General features: G+C 41.3%; 1 protein-coding gene across 1 annotated transcript in view; it reads left to right on the top strand.

Annotated features, from left to right (window-relative positions):
- Positions 1 to 15,800, top strand: part of LOC136862515 (uncharacterized) — an 82,204-nt gene extending 66,404 nt beyond the window's left edge. Inside the window, exon 5 of the mRNA XM_067138887.2 lies at positions 15,032 to 15,800. Coding sequence (XP_066994988.2) covers positions 15,032 to 15,462 — 431 coding nt within the window. The 3' untranslated portion in view covers positions 15,463 to 15,800. The remainder of the gene's footprint in view (positions 1 to 15,031) is intronic.
- The last annotated feature ends 7,575 nt before the right edge of the window (positions 15,801 to 23,375 follow it).

Genomic DNA, 23,375 nt, shown 5'->3' with positions numbered 1-23,375 from the left:
GTTGGAGTGAGGAAACATCTCGTTTAAGTAGTGGGTTTCAACATGTTAGTAATCATGAGAAGGCAGAAGAACTGTTTAAACCTCTGAATAGTGCTAGAAGATAAAAATTGATCTAGGCGTTTAAAATTAATTTCACGCACTCAAACAAGGGATCATGGAATCAGATCCGATAGCTGAATGCAACATGTACATGTTATAATAATGGCATATGGTCTCCGGAGAAGCCTGGTGTGGGTCTCTTCTCTGGTAGACGGTCTATAAGGTGACCTACATCTCTGTGAAGATGAGGGCCCTACCTAGGATGATTTCTAATGCTGAATACGCCACACACACCCATCCCCCGAGCTATTGGAATTAACCAATTAAGGTTAAAATCACTGACCCGGCCGGGGATCGAACCCGGGATCCTCTGAACCGAAGGACAGTACGCTGACCATTCAGCCAACGAGTCGGACAATGGCAATGTTGAAACTGTTGCTAACCATCTGGCTTCATAAACTAAATAAAGGGCTACCGCAAGGTTCAGGACTAGCCCCTATTATTTTTAGCTTGTATAAGCATGATCTGCCCGAAACTGTATCCCGTAATTCTCACTGCACAGAATGCCATCTTTGGTGAAGCAGAGGATATAGCTGACTACTTCCGAAAGTGCTGACTCTAGCGTATATAAATCTGAACTAGCCACGTTTCTCCTCAGCAATGCAGAGGCAAACTAACAGCTTATGGTTGAGTAAGAACCGTTATCTGGAGAGCAGAAACACTCCAAAATACTTAGGTGTGCGTATATAAATCTGAAGTAGCCAAGTTTCTCCTCAGCAATGCAGAGGCAAACTAACAGCTTATGGTTGAGTAAGAACCGTTATCTGGAGAGCAGAAACACTCCAAAATACTCAGGTGTGACACTGTATAGATCCGTGACTTATCGAAGCCTTCTTGAAAGAAAACTGTTGCGAAGATCCACAGTAATTAATTGACCAGGATAGCTGATACATCATGGGGTGCTGTTGCTAACACCTTAAGAACTCCTGCCTTGGCCCTGATTTATCCTCCTGCTGAATACTGCGCCGGGGTGTGATTAACAGCACACGTTCCCAAAAGTTCCATCTACAACCCCGACAGACAATGCATATCATATCAGGCATGCTTCTTTTCACCCCAGTACTGTACTTATCAACATAATCCCTCCTCACAGCATTTTGCTAGTGGCTATACGTCTCACCGACACAGATAGGTCTTATGGCGACGATGGAATAAGAAAACCTAGGAGGAAGCGGCCGTGGCCTAAATTAAGTTACAGCCCCAGCATTTTCCTGGTGTGAAAATGGGAAACCACGGAAAACCATCTTCAGGGATGCCGACAGTGAGATTCGAGCCAACTATCTCCCGGAAGCAAGCTCACAGCCGCGCGCCCCTAACCGCACGGCAAACTCGCCCGATCCTCCTCACATCAAGAGACAACAATTCAGTTGTAGTTCCCAGGTTACTATATGGATCGGAATACTGGACACACTACACACGGCATATTAACAATTTGGAACACTACCACCAGCGATGATTAAGGAGAATGTTTCGTATAACTTGGCAAGATAGACGCACAAATGTCAGCGTACTTGAAGAGGAACAGGCCACCAGTACAGGAACCATAGTTTTAAGACGTCAGCTACGATGGGCGGGCATGTAATATACAAGCCCGACAAACGCATTCCCAAGCAAGTGTTTTACTCTGAGTTAACAGTGGGTAGACGTTTGGGAGATCAGAGGAAGCGATTTAAGGATGTAATTAAGGCTAACATGAAGATGTGCCACGTTGATGTTTACAACTAGGAGACCTTAGCCCTCAACCGTTCGTCCTACAGATTTTTAGTTCATCGCTGCACACTCCTTATTTTTTGGAAAAAACTGTAGGCGAATAGCTAACGGCAAGAGACAAAGATGGAAGGAAAATGAACGAAATAGGAGAATAATGGCTGCTCCATCTGGGACTATCTGCCATCTCTACGGAAAATTCAGTGCCTCCCGTATTGAGCTGTTCAGTCACCAACGGGCTCACACATTAAGAGGCGTTCTAATTGGAAGACTAACCTACTCGTTTCCGAGATTTTGCTATTATATTATACCAGCTTTTGGACCAGGAAGATGAAGAATGGGGCTCTCTATCTACACCAGTGTCCACTACAACTAGAATGAAATATCGAAAACCAGTGTGGAGAACGGCTTTGGATCTCACATCTTATCACTTAAGCTTTGGGAATACACACAGGGGAGAATTGTGGAGATTCCCTCCGCTTGGCCTGATGCGCATCTCTGATCCCCTTGTAGAACCAGCTGGCTACAGTCAGTCCCGGGCAATCTGGTCCAAGCTGAGCAGACTCAGATGTGACACCTGTAGGACTTCCTCAGCTGTACATTAGTTGGGTTGGGTACGCACATAAGAATGTTGCATCATGACTATGACAGAGAATCCCTTTACTTTATCTGCGGTGAAGACAAGCAGACCTCAAATACGGGAGTCCGTGTAATTTGGACCACTAAACTTCAAACCTCTATAACTGTACTGACTTCAATGAATATGTCTGAAAATTTTTACACGATGATTAGTGTAATGTATAAAATGAATTGTTAAAAATAAATGTTAATATTGTATTTAGGATTTGTTTAAAAGCAATATTTATTCTAAAGTTTGTTATCGTGTAATCTGGACCGGTGGCGTATAACTTGGGCCAGGTGATCGTGTAATTTGGACTGGTAAATATAAGCACTTATACGTTATTTAGCGAATTTGTAACGAAGTACTAAGCAATGAAATACGACACTATGAATTGTAGTAATCATTTTGGCATGTAGGACAATGATAAAACAATTCATCTTGAAGTATGGCGCAGTTTTCATGAGCCCACTTTCCGCAATCATTACACTGATTCCAATCGTGATCATAATACTTATCACATACAATGCCGTCAGATAGATCCTCAATTGCAGTCATGTAGGGTGAGTGGACCTCGAACCAGCCCCCTCAGATCCAGGTCAAAATACCTTACTTTATCGGGAATCGTCCGACTCGTTGGCTGAACGGTCAGCGTACTGGCCTTCGGTTCAGAGAGTCCCGGGTTCGATTCCCGGCCGGGACGGGATTTTAACCTTCATTGCTTAATTCTAGTGGTCCGGGGGCTGGGTGTTTGTGCTGTCCCCAAACATCCCTGCAACTCACACTCCACACATAACACTATCCTCCACCACAATAACACGCAGTTACCTACACATGGCTGATGCCACCCACCCTCATCGGAGGGTCTGCCTTACAAGGGCTGCACTCGACTAGAAATAGCCACAAGAAATTATTATTATCGGGAATCGAATCTGGGGCCTCCGATTAAGAAGCAGACACGCTACCCCTGCAACGCGGGGCCGACCTCAAATTACAAAACAAGTTATTTTAGAACCACCAGTAAAACTACGAAGACACGCAATTATTACAATTGTTTCAACGACTCAAATTACACGACACGCAAAGATTTAATAAAAACTAAATAATATGCAAAGTATTTAAAGTGTATGAATGAAACTATGTTAAAACTTACCTAGATATTTCATCAATACTTTTTGAAACTAAACACCCCACTAGGTGAAATAACTACTTCACAGTACACTTACACCGTATAAGCTTACAAGGAATGGGAGTATTAAAATTGTTTTCCCCTTCGCCCTTCAACCTCAAGTCCAGTAGCAAAACAACTTCCAGGAAGAAAGCTATCCCCGGTTGTCTTGCTGACCGTGTCTCAGACAGGAGCTGACCAAACTTGCTAATACGAAACATATTATTGGCCCAAATTACACTTCTTCTTCTTTATCTGTTTACCCTCCAAGGTCGGTTTTTTCATCGGACTCAGCGAGGGATCCCAACTCCACTGCATAAAGGGCGTTGTCCTGGAGCTTCAGACTCTGAGTTGGGGATACAACTGGGGAGGCCCAGGCGGCCTCACCTGCTATGCTGAACAGGGGCCTTGCTGGGAGATGGGAAGATTGGAAGGGAGAGACAAGAAAGAGGAAAGGAAGCGGCCGCGGCCTTAAGTTAGGTACTATATCGGCATTTGCCTGGAGGAGACGTGGGAAACCACAGAAAACCACTTCCAGGATGGCTGAGGTGGGAATCGAATCCACCTCTACTCAGTTGACCTCCCGAGGCTGAGTGGACCCCATTCCAGCCCTCGTACCACTTTTCAAATTTCGTGGCTGAGCCGGGGTAGCAGCTAATCACACTAACCACTACACCACAGAGGTGGATCCAAATTACATGCAGATAGAAATTACACCTGCTTCCCATATATCGAGCAGGAATGCCAATTGCAGGGCTTTCTATAGGGCGAAACGATCCGAAATGCGTACCAGTAACTTCTAGAACTTTAATGGACCCTCAACACCTAGCCCTATAGTTTTTCAAGACAGGGACTTCCTTATATTTTAATAATAATAATAATGATAATAATGATAATAATGTTATTGGCTTTACGTCCCACTAACTACTTCTTCGGTTTTTCGTAGACGCTGTGGTGCCTGAATTTTGTTCCGCAGGAGTTCTGTTATGTACCAGTATATCTACTGACATGAGGCTGACGTATTAGAGCACCTTCAAATAAAACCGGAGTGAGCCTTATATTTTCTGTTATGGTCTTGATAACGTAAATCGGGGGCCACGTTTACTTCAACCAATCTAATCTTGTATTGTTGACCCCGAACCTCGAAGGTCAAATTATTCGAATTCAATCGACATTCTGTTGAAAGTTATGGTAGGTCATCAAGGTGGTTGATCCTTCTTTGCGTCTCCCTTTAACTCTTACCATACTTCAATCCCTGGTTCCCGAAAGACAGGCATGGAGAATAAGGAATGACTCATGAAATTGACAACACCATTGTAAGGAGCCCAATTTTGAAGCATTGTAACAATATTTTAAATTTCAACACCTTTGCATTAATGTCAATTATACAAGTACGAAAACTTCAAATGTTTGGTATATTTCGATTTCCTTACGATATGAAATGAGAAGGTGGAGTTCAGATAAAGTTATATTTTGAGAGAAAGCCCTGGCCCACAGTATGCATCTCCTAGTTTCCTGTGTGAACAACATGCAGGGAAACTGCAAAAGCAATCACCTGTTTAGCGGAACTGAACATTCATATTTGAAATAGCAGCCTAGTCCTAACGCCGAAGACTGGTATGCCAATGTGGAAGACGCTGAACAGACTGCGAGCTGAGGTTGCAAGAACAAGGGAAACTTATATAAGTGGCATTCTCCAAACAAGATATTTATATATGATTGTGGCAAATTTCAAACAACACAACATCTCTTATGTTGTCCGTTGTGCCCATCCAGATGTACAATCAGTGATTTGACTCAAGGTATTTTTTTTTTTTTTGCTATTTGCTTTACGTCGCACCGACACAGATATGTCTTATGGCGACGATGCGATAAGAAAGGCCTAGGAATTGGAAGGAAGAGGCCGTGGCCTTAATTAAGGTACAGTCCTGCCATTTGCCTGGTGTGGAAATGGGAAACCACGGAAAATCATCTTCAGGGCTGGCGACAGTGGGGCTCGAGCCCACTATCTCGCGATTATTGGATACTGGCCGCACTTAAGCGACTGCAGCTATAGAGCTCGGTCAAGGTAATTCAAGTGCTCTCGAAGTGGCTATGTTTTGGGCGAGAACTCCTTCAAGTCATTTGATGAAGACATATTTGTGTACTTGTGTCCATTTCATGCTTTTTTATTTAATTTTTTCATTTTCCATATTTTGTATCTTTGACAAGAATAAATAAATAAATAAATAAATAAATAAATAAATAAATAAATAAATAAATAAATAAATAAATAAATAAATAAATAAATAAATATCTTGTTAGTAATAATATTTTCATGGACATTGCTGCTACCATTTATTATTATTATTATTATTATTATTATTATTATTATTATTATTATTATTATTATTATTATTATTACGGACTTTTCCGTGGTAGGTAGAGGTGAAAGAAGGTGCGGGTGTGAATGGGTTTCAAGCTACGAAATTATAGTGCAATGTAAAATTAATTTAAAATTTAACAAGGTTATATTTTCTTTTCGAAAACAAAGAAATAACCAGCATGGCAGGTACAAAGTAGCAATTCAAAAGGGGTTAGTTACAATATTTACAGAATTTGGGCTTCGCGCCCTGACTTCACAATGCTTGGGCAATCAGCTCAGTTTTACCCCAAACACAAGTTTTAACCGAGGGGGAGAAAACCCCATTCATACCTAGGAGCCCTTGCTCCAAATTACACTGAAAAACCTCCATGAGGCATACAACCCAGAATTTCCAAAAGAGCCACTCGCTCTCAAAATTTAAGCCTCTCCCAGGCCACACCAAACTCCACCTTCAAGTTGTCCTCAACGGACATAAACACAGGGGTAAAATACCCAATCTACTGAGGTCTATTAAAAGAAAAGCAGGTTAATTAAATGACCTCTAAAATAACAATTTGAGAGGAGGCGAACTTGCACTCCTAATACACTTTGATTAAGACCTACTTGGCACTAGGCCGTTAATACAAGGGCTAATCCCATGCTAAAGAGGTGACTTAAGAAAAGAACCATTTGTTCTACATTAACGAAAAATAGGTTGAGAAAATAAGTTCACCTCAAGACAATGTGAGTGGGAGCTCGAGAGGGTTAGCACTCTCTATCCCAATATGTCGTTTTAAAAGAGAATATATGAAAGGAGTAGTTACATTTTAGGAAAAGGTTACATGGCTGAACGCTTAGAACCCGCCCCGAAAGTTAAACTGCTGAGCTAGCAAAGAAAGAAGTTATTAATCGGCCATTACCTTGTGTTGAACGGCAGGAGAAGAAAGAGGCGCTTCCCGCCCCCTGCTATGTACTTAACACACTGAAAGATGGAACAGAAGTGGCCTAGAGACCCAAAAATCAGCAGTTTAAATACTCTCGCGGAAGTTTCTAGGCGTTAGGGGAAAGAAAACACCCTCCCACAAACTCTTTATTGGATAGGACCCCGCAACAGATTCAAGTTGGGGGAAGATACATCTGATTGGATAGAAATTAATTGAAGAAATTCGGGATTGGATACATTCATAACAAGGGGAAGAAAGGGGTAAATATTGCCAACTTAAACAATGATAGAAAGAAATTTAACAAAGAACAAACTCTTGAAATTAAATTTTCTCCAAAAAAATTGTTCTTTGACTCCGCACTAGGTTGCACTATTGTAGATCTTCAGTAATGTCCTCTAGAAGAGAAAGTTCACACTTCTTACTTCAAGCAAAACAAAAACACATCAAAAATGACACAGTTCTAAAACTCCGAATTTTCCACGTGGTGGCATCTTCTGAGACGGTAGAAAATTAATACTGTCAATAAAGTTCAGACTTCCTCCAGCAGAGGAGTTTCAACAGGCGCACATTTTAAATTAGCGGAGTGGAGGTGTACCGCCCGGTACAGACCTCCCCCCCCCAAAAGTTCCTCCAGCGATGACACATGAAATCAGTTTGAAACAAGGTCCAAGTTATGCTGTGGGTATGAAGATTGATTGCCAAAAAATTTATAAGATTTTCTTAATTTGGGGTTGATTTGGTTTCAAAATTTGTTGTTGCAGATGAAGTAAAGTCTTTATATTTGTAGAAGTTGAATTTCTGAAGATAACTTTTTATACTTGAAAGTGAAGAAAAAAAAATTTCAAGGTCCACCAAATATTGCAGTTGAATTCCCAAGTGTAGTCATTACTTATGGTATCTGTTCATGTAGTAGATGGTGATGAAGTGGGATTGCCAGACCGGCCGTTGCGGCTTGCGTCCAAAGGAGGCCGCTCGGACCCCTCAAGTACCCTGAGATACCGCTCGCCCGCACTATGAGGGGAGCAGAGGTGTTGAAGCACGCCGCGCCCGCGGTGAACATAAACAGGCTGCGGGCAACTAGCAGGTTGTGCGCCGCACATCAGCCTTGGCCGGGAGGAGAGTTCCGGCTCGCCGTGCACACGTCTTCCTCGCTGGGGCCGAGGGGGCCCGTCCTCAGCTCCAGTTGCTGCACGGCGCCGCGCGGCTGCGGGGGCACTGAAACATTAAAGCTTGGCGGCAGAATTGTGTTGGACCATCATCTTTTTTGAGGGTACAGGCTTGTGGAGAGGTTGAGGGGCCAGCGGCGTGCAAATATCCATGGCATAAGTTATGCCACTGTGTGTATTGAAGCAGGAGACGGGAGCGTGGTAATGGCCGAGGTAAGGACAGGATGGCAGTTTAACAAACGGGGAGGTTTACAAGAAATGCTTACATATAAAATAAAATAGAAGGAGCAGAATGCCTTAAGAGTGGAACTCAAAAAAAAATATATATAACCTTCATATTCCTATCAAATTATATGAAGCAAGTTGACACAAAATTTACACTGGTTTCACCTGTGACAGGTGAACCCTAAATATACTCTCGGTGGCTGGATTGCTTAATAACAACGTAACCGGGGTGAGGAAATCGAGAATTATACAAGGCCCATGAAATCTGGGGGCAAGCTTGCCCGCGGGAACAAAATTTTTGACCATAACCTGGTCACCTACCTTCAAAGGGGTGGGTCTCCGTCCACGATCATACCTTTCCCTAACCTTTTCATGAGACACTTTAAGATTGGCTTTAGCCTTCTTCCAAAGATCTTTAATGTTATCCGGATCTATTGTCTCGGGTAGAATGTCATTCAGAGACCAGAGGTTAGAGAGCGGCGAGTTGGGAACAAACTTGAACATCAAAGAAGCTGGAGTAAACTTGTGAGATTCATGAACCGCCGAATTCAAAGCAAAAGCTATCCAATGCAGGGACGTGTCCCACCTGGAATGATCTTCATGATGATAGGCAATAAGTGCGGACCTGAGATTACGGTTAACCCGTTCAGCCAGGGATGGTTGAGGGTAATAAGCAGAAGTAGTTACATGAGAGATGGATAAGTCAAAACAGAATTTACGAAATAAATTAGATGTAAAAGCCTTAGCATTATCAGATACAATATATTGGCACGGACCAAAAGAAGCAAAAATAGAATTTAAGCAAGTAATGGTAGACTGAGCGGTAGCCAGCTTAGTCGGAAATAACCAAGAAAATCTGGTAAAACCATCTACGCACACAAAGATGAACTTGTTAGCATTACCCTTTGACTGGGGAAAGGGTCCTACATAATCGATATACAGACGTTCCATGGGGCGCGACGCTTGATGCGAAGACAAAAGGCCTACCTTGGTGGACATGGTGGGTTTACTGAGCAAACAAGATTTACAAGCTTTTACAAGTTCACGGATTTCACCGTCCATACCTTTCCAGATGAACATTTCACGAATCTTCTCACGAGTTTTAAAGATTCCAAGATGCCCTCCTAATGGGGTCTCATGATAATACTTGAAGATCATAGGTACCAGAACAGCTGGAACGACAACTTTCATCATCTTGTCATGCCTCGAAGGGCAACATAAAACACCATTCCTCAGAACATAAGGGACAACATGTTCCCCAGAAGAAAGGGTTTCCATTATCGGAGCCAGCGTCGGATCTTCACGTTGGTATTTCTCAATATCCCTAAAAAGCATGGGAGCATCTGTTAAGATGGCATTAACACCAGATAGTATGGACTCGGAAGGTGATGAACTGTCGACCGGTTCGTGGGTCTCGACGTCGTTATGAAACATACGGCTGAGTCCATCAGCAACAACATTTTCGGTACCTCTGATATGTCTAACATCAAACTGGAAGGCGGAAATACGAATAGCCCAGCGGGGTATACGACCAGTACGACGCGGCCTACCTAAGACCCAGCTTAATGCTTGATTATCTGTCTCCAGGTCGAATTTGACGTGTTCCAGATAGAGACGGAACTTTTCTAAGGCGAATGTCCTAGACGCATAGGCGATAGGTCGCCTCCCTAGTTCAGTCTCTTGAAGAAGGACTGCAGCTACTGCTGACGACGACGCGTCGGTTTGGACGATGAATTTCTTTGAGAAATCAGGCATAGCAAGTACAGGGGCATTACAAAGTGCTAATTTAAGGTCTTCAAAAGCGGCTTGTTGAGAAGGTCCCCACTCGAATTTGATGCCTTTCCTACGAAGAAGGTTCAAGGGCGCCGCTCTATTAGCAAAGTTAGGAATGAACTTCCTGAAGAAATTCACCATACCAATGAACCTGGCGATACCTTTAATGTCCTTGGGAGGTTTAAAATCACGGATGGCCTGTGTTCTAGAATGATCGACTGCTACACCATCGGGTGACACAATATGCCCTAGGAATGACATAGAGGGCTTAGCAAAGGCAACCTTGGACAACTTAACAGTTAACCCAGCCTTACGAAGGCGATCGAGAACTTCTCGCAGATGATCTAGATGTTCTTCAAAAGTCTCTGAAAATACGACGACATCATCTAAATAGTGATATAAGTACTCGAATTTGATGTCGGAGAAGACCCTATCTAGTAGCCTAGTGAGCACAGCTGCTCCCGTGGGGAGCCCGAAAGGCACGCGGTTGTATTCGTATAAATTCCAGTCCGTGGCAAACGCTGTAAGGTGTTTAGACTCTTCGGCAAGGGGAATTTGATTATAGGCCTGATTCAAGTCCAAGATAGTGAAGAACTTGGCCTTACGAAACCATGAAAAGCAAGAATGAAGGTCAGGAAGGGGCACAGATTGCAACACCACCTTCCGATTGAGAGCCCTGTAATCAATGACAGGCCTGAAGCCTCCTTGGGGTTTCGGGACTAGAAAAATAGGCGATGAATACGCCGACTTAGAGGGCCTAATAATACCATCCTTCAACATCTGATCGATAATTTCTTTCAGAGCCTTCATTTTAGGTGGAGATAGCCTATAAGGTGGAAAACGGACAGGAATCGAATCCGTGACCTCAATTTTGTATTCAATAAGGTCAGTAACACCAAGAGTATCAGAGAACACCTCTGGAAATGACTGACATAATTTACGAATACTATCAGCCTGCTCCTCAGGTAGATGTCTAAGGTCTAACAACATCTCATCCTGGGTAGGCGAAATAGATGAACATGACACAGAATTACATTTTAACAAGGGAATTTTACAATTGGACGCAAATTTGAATGTGCACGACTTACTCTGAAGATCGAGCACAAGACCAGTGTGAGAAATAAAGTCCGCTCCCAGTATGATGGGGCAAGACAGGTGCTTAGCCACAAACAATTTAATTTTCCAAGTAAACTTAAAAATACGAATTTTGACCAGTACGGAACCTAGAATTTCTAATGGAGATGAATTAGCCGAAACATATTGAATAGAAGATGAGACGTAGTCAGGTAGTTTACAAACAGCTTTCAATTTAGAATACCATTCAGCCGAAATAATCGAACAAACACTGCCTGAATCTAAGAGAGCTGTTATAGGCTCGTTATTTAACTCAATCTTAAGAAAAGGAACAGGTGCGGGGGTATCCGCCGCAATCCTAAGACACTCTTTGGGGCATTCAAAAGATGTATTCGAAGACTTATCGTTCCCTGAATTCTCGACCTTTTTGCCAGGGGCTGAGCCTTGGGAAGCAGAATTAGTTGACTCAGCCGCAGCCACTAGTCACTTTTGATTGTTGTTGGAAGTTACACCAGAAGTTGAGCAGGAGGGGGTGCTATTCGAATTGGGACAATTCTTTGCGATATGTGAGAAAGCCCCACATTTAAAACAGCCTTGTGATGAACCAGCTCCATTATTTGCCCTACTAGTTTTGATCAGAGGACACTTATTGCGCAGATGGTCAGGCGACCCGCAAGCATAACATTTACGGGGGGTGACTGATCGGCGAGGTGGAGGCCGAGTATTACTAATGGAAGGCGGGGGTTCTTTCGCGACACGCAAAGAATCGGCGTATCTAACTCCTTCCGCTGAGACGGCCAATGCTTCAAGTTCCGAGAAAGTTTGCGGGCACGCCGCGAAACACAAATATGACCTATATGGAGGTGAAATTCCCTCTACAATAGCCTGTACAATCTGATCTTCAGGAAAATGAAGGGCAAACACCCTAGTATAAAACTTAATGTCCTGTATGAAATCAGCCAAGTTTTCATCCAAGCGCTGTACACGATAATAGTACTTCTGAATAAGGGAGGACCTGGCCCTAGCAGGGATGAAGTTAGCTAGCAAATGGGCATGGAAATCCTCAATAGATGATTGCTCGGCAATGGCTCTTACGATTTTATCAGAGAGAATACCAATAGCATACGGATAGATAATTTGCAAGATTTGACATGGAGAAAGAGAAAAAACAAGGGCATGATCCTGAAATTCCACTAGAAATCTTAAAAATGAAATTACGTCACTGGTGGTATTAACGGAAAACTTAGAGATACCTCTGAGCAACATTGCCAATGGATGAGGGAAGCTGCTGAACCCGGGTGACATAGTAGGTAAAGGTTTCAATGGCAAGGAAGTTAATTCAGAACGGATGTTACTCAGCGATGCACGGCGTTCAGACTCGTTGTCCAGTGGGGCAGGGATAGTTTGAGCAGCAACGGTTATTCTATTAACTTCTCCCTTGGGAGGCGCTTCCTCACTACCTGCATTTACTATGGTGGGTTGATCAGATTTGGGAGGAACTTCCCCAGTTAACAATTGAGTGACCTTACTAGATAATTCGGAAATATTTTCCAGGAGCGTACTAGCTTCCTTCCTCTGAACATCGTTCAGTTTTAGAGACAACAGATCGTTAACCCTATTCGAAAAATGATATAGCCTGCCTTGCACACGCTTAATTTGATTAGTAGACGGATCATTTTCATCAAAAAAACTAACTACAGAAGCTAGCCCAGTAATATTCTCCGTGATCGTGGAAAGAGAGTCGTCAATTTCTTTCTCTCCCAAATTGGGGATGGAAATGGGCAAATCAAGGGACTCTCTAAGCTTGTTAGTGTCTATTGCAACCGTGCCTCCAGATTGCACATTTCTGATAGTTAATTCATAGATCAACTCCTCCTTGCGAAAATAGTTAAGAAGGAGAACATCGCGAGGGCCGGGCATGATGACAGACCAAAAAAGGTCAAAAAATTCCAGCAACTGAGAAAATGGTTAGAGTTCGGATCAAAACAACGTGTAGCCGTCAAAAGGGGCTAAATTGAGACCCATTCAACCACGCTCTGCTACCACTTGTTACGGACTTTTCCGTGGTAGGTAGAGGTGAAAGAAGGTGCGGGTGTGAATGGGTTTCAAGCTACGAAATTATAGTGCAATGTAAAATTAATTTAAAATTTAACAAGGTTATATTTTCTTTTCGAAAACAAAGAAATAACCAGCATGGCAGGTACAAAGTAGCAATTCAAAAGGGGTTAGTTACAATATTTACAGAATTTGGGCTTCGCGCCCTGACTTCACAATGCTTGGGCAATCAGCTCAGTTTTACCCCAAACACAAGTTTTAACAGAGGGGGAGAAAACCCCATTCATACCTAGGAGCCCTTGCTCCAAATTACACTGAAAAACCTCCATGAGGCATACAACCCAGAATTTCCAAAAGAGCCACTCGCTCTCAAAATTTAAGCCTCTCCCAGGCCACACCAAACTCCACCTTCAAGTTGTCCTCAACGGACATAAACACAGGGGTAAAATACCCAATCTACTGAGGTCTATTAAAAGAAAAGCAGGTTAATTAAATGACCTCTAAAATAACAATTTGAGAGGAGGCGAACTTGCACTCCTAATACACTTTGATTAAGACCTACTTGGCACTAGGCCGTTAATACAAGGGCTAATCCCACGCTAAAGAGGTGACTTAAGAAAAGAACAATTTGTTTTACATTAACGAAAAATAGGTTGAGAAAATAAGTTCACCTCAAGACAATGTGAGTGGGAGCTCGAGAGGGTTAGCACTCTCTATCCCAATATGTCGTTTTAAAAGAGAATATATGAAAGGAGTAGTTACATTTTAGGAAAAGGTTACATGGCTGAACGCTTAGAACCCGCCCCGAAAGTTAAACTGCTGAGCTAGCAAAGAAAGAAGTTATTAATCGGCCATTACCTTGTGTTGAACGGCAGGAGAAGAAAGAGGCGCTTCCCGCCCCCTGCTATGTACTTAACACACTGAAAGATGGAACAGAAGTGGCCTAGAGACCCAAAAATCAGCAGTTTAAATACTCTCGCGGAAGTTTCTAGGCGTTAGGGGAAAGAAAACACCCTCCCACAAACTCTTTATTGGATAGGACCCCGCAACAGATTCAAGTTGGGGGAAGATACATCTGATTGGATAGAAATTAATTGAAGAAATTCGGGATTGGATACATTCATAACAAGGGGAAGAAAGGGGTAAATATTGCCAACTTAAACAATGATAGAAAGAAATTTAACAAAGAACAAACTCTTGAAATTAAATTTTCTCCAAAAAAATAGTTCTTTGACTCCGCACTAGGTTGCACTATTGTAGATCTTCAGTAATGTCCTCTAGAAGAGAAAGTTCACACTTCTTACTTCAAGCAAAACAAAAACACATCAAAAATGACACAGTTCTAAAACTCCGAATTTTCCACGTGGTGACATCTTCTGAGACGGTAGAAAATTAATACTGTCAATAAAGTTCAGACTTCCTCCAGCAGAGGAGTTTCAACAGGCGCACATTTTAAATTAGCGGAGTGGAGGTGTACCGCCCGGTACAATTATTATTATTATTATTATTATTAATGTTCCTGTGGTTGTATGGTCTAAGTCTTGGCATTCGGTCTTAGGGACTCGGATTGGATCTCCGGCCGGGACGAGAAGTTTTAAACTTAAATGCTGTTTGAGCTGTGCCAAAATTCCTGAAACACACACAATACACAAAACTATCCTCCACCACAAAAACGGAGTTTCTAGTACACAGCCCCCTTCGTGTTTGGGTCTGCTTTGGCTGAACTGTACTAGCAATGTTGACATGAAAATGATGATGATGATTATTATTATCATTATTATTATTATTATTATTATTATTATTATTATTATTATTATTAATATTGTTATTATTTTGACTTTGTTGTATCTGTTCCAGGAAGGTACGAAAGGAAGTGCGAGAAGTTCTTATTTGATAAGCTGAGAATGGAGAAGTCAGGTTTCACAGTGCTCAATATGCCGTTGCCAGAGTGTACCCCGGATGGCCGATATGCCAGGACTCAGACAACTGCAGACCGCAGGAGGATCTGTGTGGATCCCGAGGGAGAGCAGATCGGGCACTTTGGTACGTCCTGTGGGAACACCGACTGCAACTGTGCCCGCACTCTCTGGCTGATCGAACAAGCTGGTGTGGCCGAGAAGCCAGTATGCTGCAGTGATGGCACCTTCCGCGCTTGGCAGTGTCGGAGAGCAGTGTGTTACTGTGTGGACAGCAAGGGCAATCAAGTGAGCAACGATGTAGACATTGCTGACGTGAAGCAGTTATCCTGTTTCAATATGACAGCTTGTGCTAACAGTGACTCATGTTAGTCTTCCGAAAGATCCTGAATAAATGCAGAAGTCGTTAAAAGGAACTTTAAAGGAGAGACCGCTGGATAGACTGGAAAACTAACAATTGGTTCGCTACCGCTGACCATTCAATTATTATTATTATTATTATTATTATTATTATTATTATTATTATTATTATTATTATTATTATTATTAAAATCAGCATCATTCATCGATGTAGCCGTCTGTGGGCGGCGTTTACACAGCCTGACTGTCCTCCTATCACTCATACTATTGGCCGTCTCCTTTGAATCTCGACTTCGATCTTTAAGTCTGACTTCACTTTCCTCTCTCTTCCACTGATAGGTTCCGTGGCTTTTATGATGTATTATTATTATTATTATTATTATTATTATTATTATTATTAATAATAATATTATTACTATTATTATTATTATTAGTAGTAGTAGTAGTAGTAGTAGTAGTAGAATTTTCTATACGAATTGAAAGTTTTCAAGCTCTTAGAATGTTTCAATCACGAAATTACCAGCTTTTCAGCCCAGTGTGTTAATTAAGTCTTCAGTTGGTATATAATACCTGTATAAGCTAGAGTGACGTGAGACACCCCTGCAATTTCCCTTTGATTTTCATTTGCATCACTAATCCATAGTTTTCCAAGCATCTCTATATCTTGCTAATATGTCCAGTTCTACGTAATTACTCATCATACAACTACTCGTATGTGTTTACTATCCTATATTAAAGTCTTGGTTTACCTTGCCGTATTTTCCTCTTCGTTCTTTTAAATAACTAACCGAATAAACCCTGGATGTATGAAGATCATATCAAGATAACTCATTTCTTAGTGAAATTTCGTCAGACACCAGCTTGACTTTGTGTATAATCTACCCATCTCAGTTTCAGCATTCTTATGTAACACCATATTTCAACATTTTCTGTTCACTTTCTGAGACGATTAATGATTCGTTTTCACTTTCAAGCTATGTCACATTACGTTCAAAATTACTCGGAAGCATCTAATATATATATTGAACCCATGACCTTTGTGCCCTAAGAAATTTAAGTATGAAAACTTACTACATTTCTGAAAATTTCTTGATATCACGGGAGTGAGACGTGGCAAGGGGGTAGCTACTTTCCGTCCCACGATCTGGGATACGTGATGTCATCCGCACGTGTCGTACGTGGAAGGATACAGAAGAAAGTTTGAGACTGCTAAGCCATTTTGGTGGGTTATTTCAGAAGAGCGCGTATGTTTAGCGTCCCCACATGAAGTCGACAGAAAAGTAGTGCATATCAAATGAAGTAATTTAACCAGTTAAATTAATAAATACAAAAATTTTAAATGTTCAGGATCACTACTGCTAGTGAGTTAACAAATACATGGTTACATCAAAAACTCTTTTAAATACGATTCATTTAAGTCAGAAAGATTACGCAAATTTTCTTGGTGGCAAAGGGAAAAAGCCTGGAGAGAGGGGGTAATGGCTATAAATATAGAAGGGACGCCATGATGAAACCCCTGCATTGTGTTATTGAATCTTGCGCGAGAGAGTTAGACTGTTCTGTAAATCAAACGACAAAGTAGACTAAGTCCGACGAACAGATTTTGGCCAATGTGACTGGGGTCTTGAATCCAAAATGGATTTGGTTTGAGCAAAGGTAGTCTTATAAAAAGGAGGTCGACATATTGCAGAAGAAGTATAAAGCTGTAAAATATTTTTGTGTTGTAAAAGTAATTCGTGTGCGGGCAGTAACTACCATCAGTCGAGTGCGATCAACGGAGACACGTGTGAAGGGTATTTCTTTTTTATGTGTTTTATTTCCAGGAAAATAAACAGATCATATGATGTACAGCCAGAAATGTAAAATGGCTAGATAAAGCGACGGAAGGTCACTGGTGATCCTAAGGATGGAATCCGGCATCGGTTTTAGGTAGGTGCCTTGCCATCTTACCACCTACTATACCTTGTTTTGTGATGTCAAACTTTTGTACATTTGAAATGGGTTTTTATGACGCAGTTGGTCACCTCTATGTTTTTGGCGAATGTCAAAATATGACGAAAGGTCATTTGTTTTATTTTCTGCTTGGATAAATTTAAAATATTGTGATTGCCGTGTGACACGTAAAAGTTATTAGTGACGGCTTCGAAGTGATATCACGTCCAGAGCAGATCGTCAATTTCCGTGAATTGATTGCCTATACTTATGTGATGTTAACTGAGATAATTATATCTGCCGTATTTTTTTCTGTTTGAATTCTGACGTAAATAATGTAAGAAATCCGTGGTTACCCATTTTCAATCGAGTGGAAGCGTGCTGTAGGGGTTGAGAATATAGAGTGGTGAATTTTGTCACGGAGTAAAACGTTATTCTATGTCCATTTAAACTGTGTCCGACTGACAAAAGAATTAGTAGAATTTTGACAGTCATTTTGTGAAATCCAGTTTTGGAAATACGAAATCATTATGCGAAGTGTTTATTATTAATGTATTTGTACGTATGATGCGTCGTGGATTCCAAGTATTTTTATTCCAGTGTTGTTTGTCAGTGAGTGCCGTCCAGTGGGGACGAGAGTTCAGAGTTGTCGTATGAGTTGAGATAGGATTTGTGAATCAGGTGATTGGAAGCCTATAAATGTTCCGGGATATGCATAAGCCCGAGGATGAATTTGTGTGATGTTTTGGATGGAAAGTAGAACTAGAGAATCCATGCCGGTATTAACTTGCGACGTGTACAGTTAGTGTTGGGCATTTTGAAGTATAATCTATGTGCATTTTGTTGGTTAGAAATATCGTATTTAATTGTCGGCGAAGTTAAAGGTTTCATTCTGAGAGGCCAGTCAGGCAGGACGAACAGATGTCTCATATCACAGCAGGGCTAGAGTCGTGTCTCGATGCCGTCAGCTGATAGGAGTTCGCAGCTCGGGTAACGGGATTTGAGTGTGTTAGAATATTGAGATCACATTTCCTGGCAGTGGATATTAATAATTACTAAATCTAGTTGACATTTTCATCCGGGAATAACGTGTGTGTTATTAGATACTGTAAATTTGATTAATTGAGATTGTAATGTACATTTGAGACCACGAACTTAGAGTATAATGAGTAAGATTAGCCAATTTCAGGGTTGTCCAAAGTATAGAATGGTGTTAAAGATGATTGTTTTGTTTGTGAGGGGCGCACAAAGCTTCACGGAAATTTTACGACAAGATATGACATCGTAATCGGTTTACCTTGTACGGCGAGTTACTTATGGTTTATACTTAATTATCAGGGTTATCCAAGCAGTAATAATGGTTAGTATTAAATTAAATTAAAGTTTGATACCACGAAACAAGATAAATACTGGAAATAAGTGATGTAAATTTTTTCTAGTTACCTACGATAGACATCCAACACGATTAAAAATGAATTACGTCAAGACTTGTGTAGGGACATGTGAAAGAAACCATTCGTCCGCGGAGATAGAATTTGTTGTTCATTAAGATTTCATTAAAACATTTAAATTTATTTAATTATTAAATTCAGTGGAAACGTATTTTGAAATAACTTTAAATCAAGCGAATAACTTGGAGATGCATTCTGGAAATCTTCGTTTGTTTTCTGGGGAATATGTAAATGTTAACGTAACGATTAAGGGGACATATCCGAAGGTAATGGATTTTACTGTAACAAAGTATTGTGAGCATTGTTGTTGTTGCATTATTTAACTTCGATTGATTGAGCAGTAAATGTGCTGGGGTTAGTAAAGTGGAAACTTTGGTCATCAACAGATGTAACTTAAGTGTGTTTAGCTTTCTGCTTAGAAACTTGGATGGTCATGGGGTCATCAACCTCAGTGACATAGAGTAGGGCCATATGCCACCGTAGCATCATTAAAGTAACTTAAAAGTTTAGATGTCGGTCCATGACATAGTCGCAGGTCACATCGATTCAATTAAGGGTCCATGCCGTATAACCACTGTGTAGCACACACCAATTGGACGGCCTTAATTGTGTCGAGAGTCCAGAGTTCGTGTTACGTGGACTGGACCATAAAAAATCACTATGATGATACATGTAGTCTCACATGGAAGCCGAATCTAAGGATTTCCAGACTTTCTTTTCTGTAATTAATAATTGAGACAATGGTTTCTAGTAAGGATGCCCATCTGGCAATTATGTCAAAGGCTCACACCAGTGTTCTAACCTTCTGTGCAAATGATTGTGGTGTCCAGTGAACACGATTGGATTCTAATCACACCGATGATAAAATGATTAACTCTTCAGAGATTACTTGAATAAATAGGAATGTTTTTTAACAGACCTTTCATTTGAGTAGATAGATTAGAATTACTGAGCCCTACCTTTACCTCAGCAAGTGACGAAGAACCTGATACGACCCAAGACACAGATCTCATGAACTTTTGCTAATAGGTAAGGAAGGTAGGTATCCTTCAGTGTGGACCAAAGGGTTCAATATATATATACATATATATATTTGAGACAGTGCCGGCCCCGGGGTTTAGAGTTAGCGTGCCTGCTCCTTACCCGGAGGCCCCGGCATCGATTCCTGGCCAGGTCAGGGAAATTACCTGGATCTGATGTCTGGTTCGATATCCACTCTGCCTACGTGATTAGAATTGAGGAACTATCTGACGGTGAGATAGCGACCCTGGTCTAAAAATCCAAGAATAACGGCCGGGATGATTCGTCGTGCTGACCACACGACACCTCGATATCGGCAGGCCTTCGTGCTGAGCAGCAGTAGGCCAAGTCCCTTCATGGCTATAGTGTCATGGGATTAGTTATAGATGTTTGATGTGAGAACTTGTACCCCCTTGGCTTTTCTTTGATGTGCTAATCTGTGTTTTATATTCTAACTTCTCTCATCATTAATTATTCCACTACTCGAGTAAAATTATTCATCTACCTTCATTAAGACTCAACGCCCGAGCCTAATATTTCCTGCACCACCTGACGTTATTCCAATACACTCCCTTATCTTTGATTTCGGTTTATTTCCTTGGTGTACTCATTTGTTCTTATTTCGTTTATTATTATTATTCCTGTCATTAAGCCCATTAGTCCAGTTTACAATTCTTTTTATTTCAGACGGAACTCATTACGTTAGGGCACTCGTTTTTCTTGAGTGAATCAGATTATCATATATCAGGGACTTGTAAATCATCTTCCGAGTGTTTTAACATTAATTAGTCAATGATGTTTGATATATTTATACACGTATATTTTGAAAAAGGTACTAAATTTTCCTCAATAAATCATTGTTGCGAATTACGTATGTAAGTTGGTTGTTTTAACTAACAAATAAGCCTGCCACGTATGCACTGCTTCCTATTTCCTTTCAGTTTCCCATCAGGTAAGAACTGGTACATCACCAGTTACGTACTGCTTCCTATTTCCTTCCATTTTCCCATCAGATAAAAGTAGGTACCTCACCGCTTCCCCTGAGGTTCGTTAGAACGCATCCTATAATGTTCATACTGTCACAACACCAGATATATATTGGCAGGAAAATACTCGAACATTAGAGTCATTTGTGTGATGTTATTTATACGTCAAGTGCACATCAGCACCAACATAATAGTTCCCCTTCTTGTAGTTTATTCAGTACCTTTTTAAGCTGTCGGCACATTGAGCACTCAGCCTTTGCAAGACATCTAGAACAGGATACATTCAGTTTCAAGTAAAACAGCTGTCAGGAAGACAGGATTGACAATTGATTTCGAGCCATTAATTTCGAAGCATTTTGGTTTGCTACCTAATATATAGATCAGAATCGTTCCTAGCCTATCCAGCAATGACTGATTACAACAAGGGACACAACTATTACCAGGACATTCACATAAGTTCTCTGATATATGTCACTCAAAGAGATTACCGTCCTGATTATCGCGTTGCCCTAAACCACTTATGTGAAGGAAGAAGGAAAATAACTTCATTTCCTACACCCTATTGAACAAAGGTACTCTAATGAAGACAGACCTGAGTGAAATACACTAGTGTAAAATAATATCCCAACACCAAGAAGAAGTTGTGATAGATAAACGAAATATTCTGGAGGCTTATTTGCACATCTCAAAGATGATGCTTATTCAGATCTGGGCGCCAGTCGGCGAAGAGTGATGCTAGTAGTGCCACTATAAACTTCCAAAACAAGTTTGCTTTTAATACGCGCTGTACACTTCGTATGCGTTAGTCATCGTCTTGCGTTGACGTTGTGAGGTAAGTGTGAGTTAGCCATGCTTTTAAGGAGACAAAGAAGGCAGTATCATTAGCTTCCTGAGTTTGAACTAGGCTACGAGAAGGTGGTTGTTCTTTCGGCGATAGTGCAGAAAGACTTGTTAGGAACGTATACACAGTGCATCGGTGTTGACAACAAAGTTCACGGAAAGGTAGTGTCTCGAGAAGAGAGGGTCCAGGCGCACACGGGTCACTACGGAGAGGGAAGACCGCCGTCATCGCCGCCTGGATTTGATGGATTTTACTGTATCTAGAACAGCCCCTAGAGCTTCAGTTAGCACCAGAGAGACAAGCGAACAGCAGCATATCGATTACTTGAGGGACAACTGCCAGCCAGACGTCCTGTAACATTCATGATCTTAACTCCGAATCACTGCCATCTGTGAGTTCAGTGGTGTCAAGCTAGAGCTCAATGGAGGGCGGAGTGAGGATCCGTTGCGTTCTCAGATGAGCCGTTTCTGTATTAGTGCCAGTGATAGCCGTACGCTGGTAAGAAGGAGAGCAGGTGAGCGGTGCGCCATCGACACACTGGACTTACACCAGGAGTTATAGTCTGTGAAGTGGTTTCCTTTGACAGCAGAAGCACACTCGTCGTTATCCCAAGAACCTTGACAGCGGATTTGTAGGTAAGATTGGTGACTGCACCGGCTCTGCTGCCACTCATTCTCAGTATTCAGGATGGTGTTTTCCAATAGGATAACGCTCGTCCTCATACCACTGCTGTCACACAACGTGCTCTACAGAGTGGTGACCAGTTGCCTTCGCTTGCGAGATCACCAGAATTTTTGCGCATTGAACACGTAAGGGACATTATGGGACTGATAATTCAGCGTCAACCATTACCAGCATTAACTGTTGCGGATTTGATTGACTAAAGTGCAACAGGCTTGGAACTCCAACCCACAAAATGATATATAGCACCTGTACGACACAATATTGGCATGTTTGTATGCTTCAATTCGAAATTGTGGCGACTACAATGGTTATTAATATACCACCATGTCACATATCTTCTCCCGCAGACTTGAACTTGTGACCTGGAAACTGTAACTAAATAGATATGTTACCTAGACAAATGCTTAGCCGAAATTGTATTCCTCTAAAGTAATGTCTTGTTGGTGTTGGGACTTCATTTTCCACCAGTGTATTTATGATAATTTCCAAACGGTGTGAAACATTCATTCCTAACTAAGCGAGTAACTAACTTTTTCATATTAATACCACTCAAGTGAAATGGACACACTTTTACAGACATGTGGCAAATAGTAAAAGTACTTATTAGGATCGTAAGGAAAGTTTCCGTACAATTTTGTGGACCTTATATATCAACATCATTTACACTCTACTGTTCATCCACAAGAAAACTCGTGTAACTTCGCTTCAATAAGTGGAATCAGGACTTGTTAAAAGGGCCTAAGTCGATATAACCTAAGTTTAAGAGATATAAAGGACCGTTATTTATCAAGCGGTTTATTTTGTTCTTGTAAATGCACTATTCTCAAGATTCAACCTGTAACGTATAACATGTAGGATATAAGTAATTTAATCTGAATGCAATTGTACTTACAGATCAAGGTGTTTAAAGTACTGTACATGGACTTAAATCCTTTTAACAAATCATTCTTGAATATTGTTATTATATGACGTAATTTGAAATAGTTACATTACGCCTGGTTTTTAATATTA

Source organism: Anabrus simplex, chromosome 1 (assembly GCF_040414725.1).
Source record: "Anabrus simplex isolate iqAnaSimp1 chromosome 1, ASM4041472v1, whole genome shotgun sequence".
NCBI classification, from domain to species: domain Eukaryota; kingdom Metazoa; phylum Arthropoda; class Insecta; order Orthoptera; family Tettigoniidae; genus Anabrus; species Anabrus simplex.
This window is presented reverse-complemented; position numbering and strand designations above follow the sequence as displayed.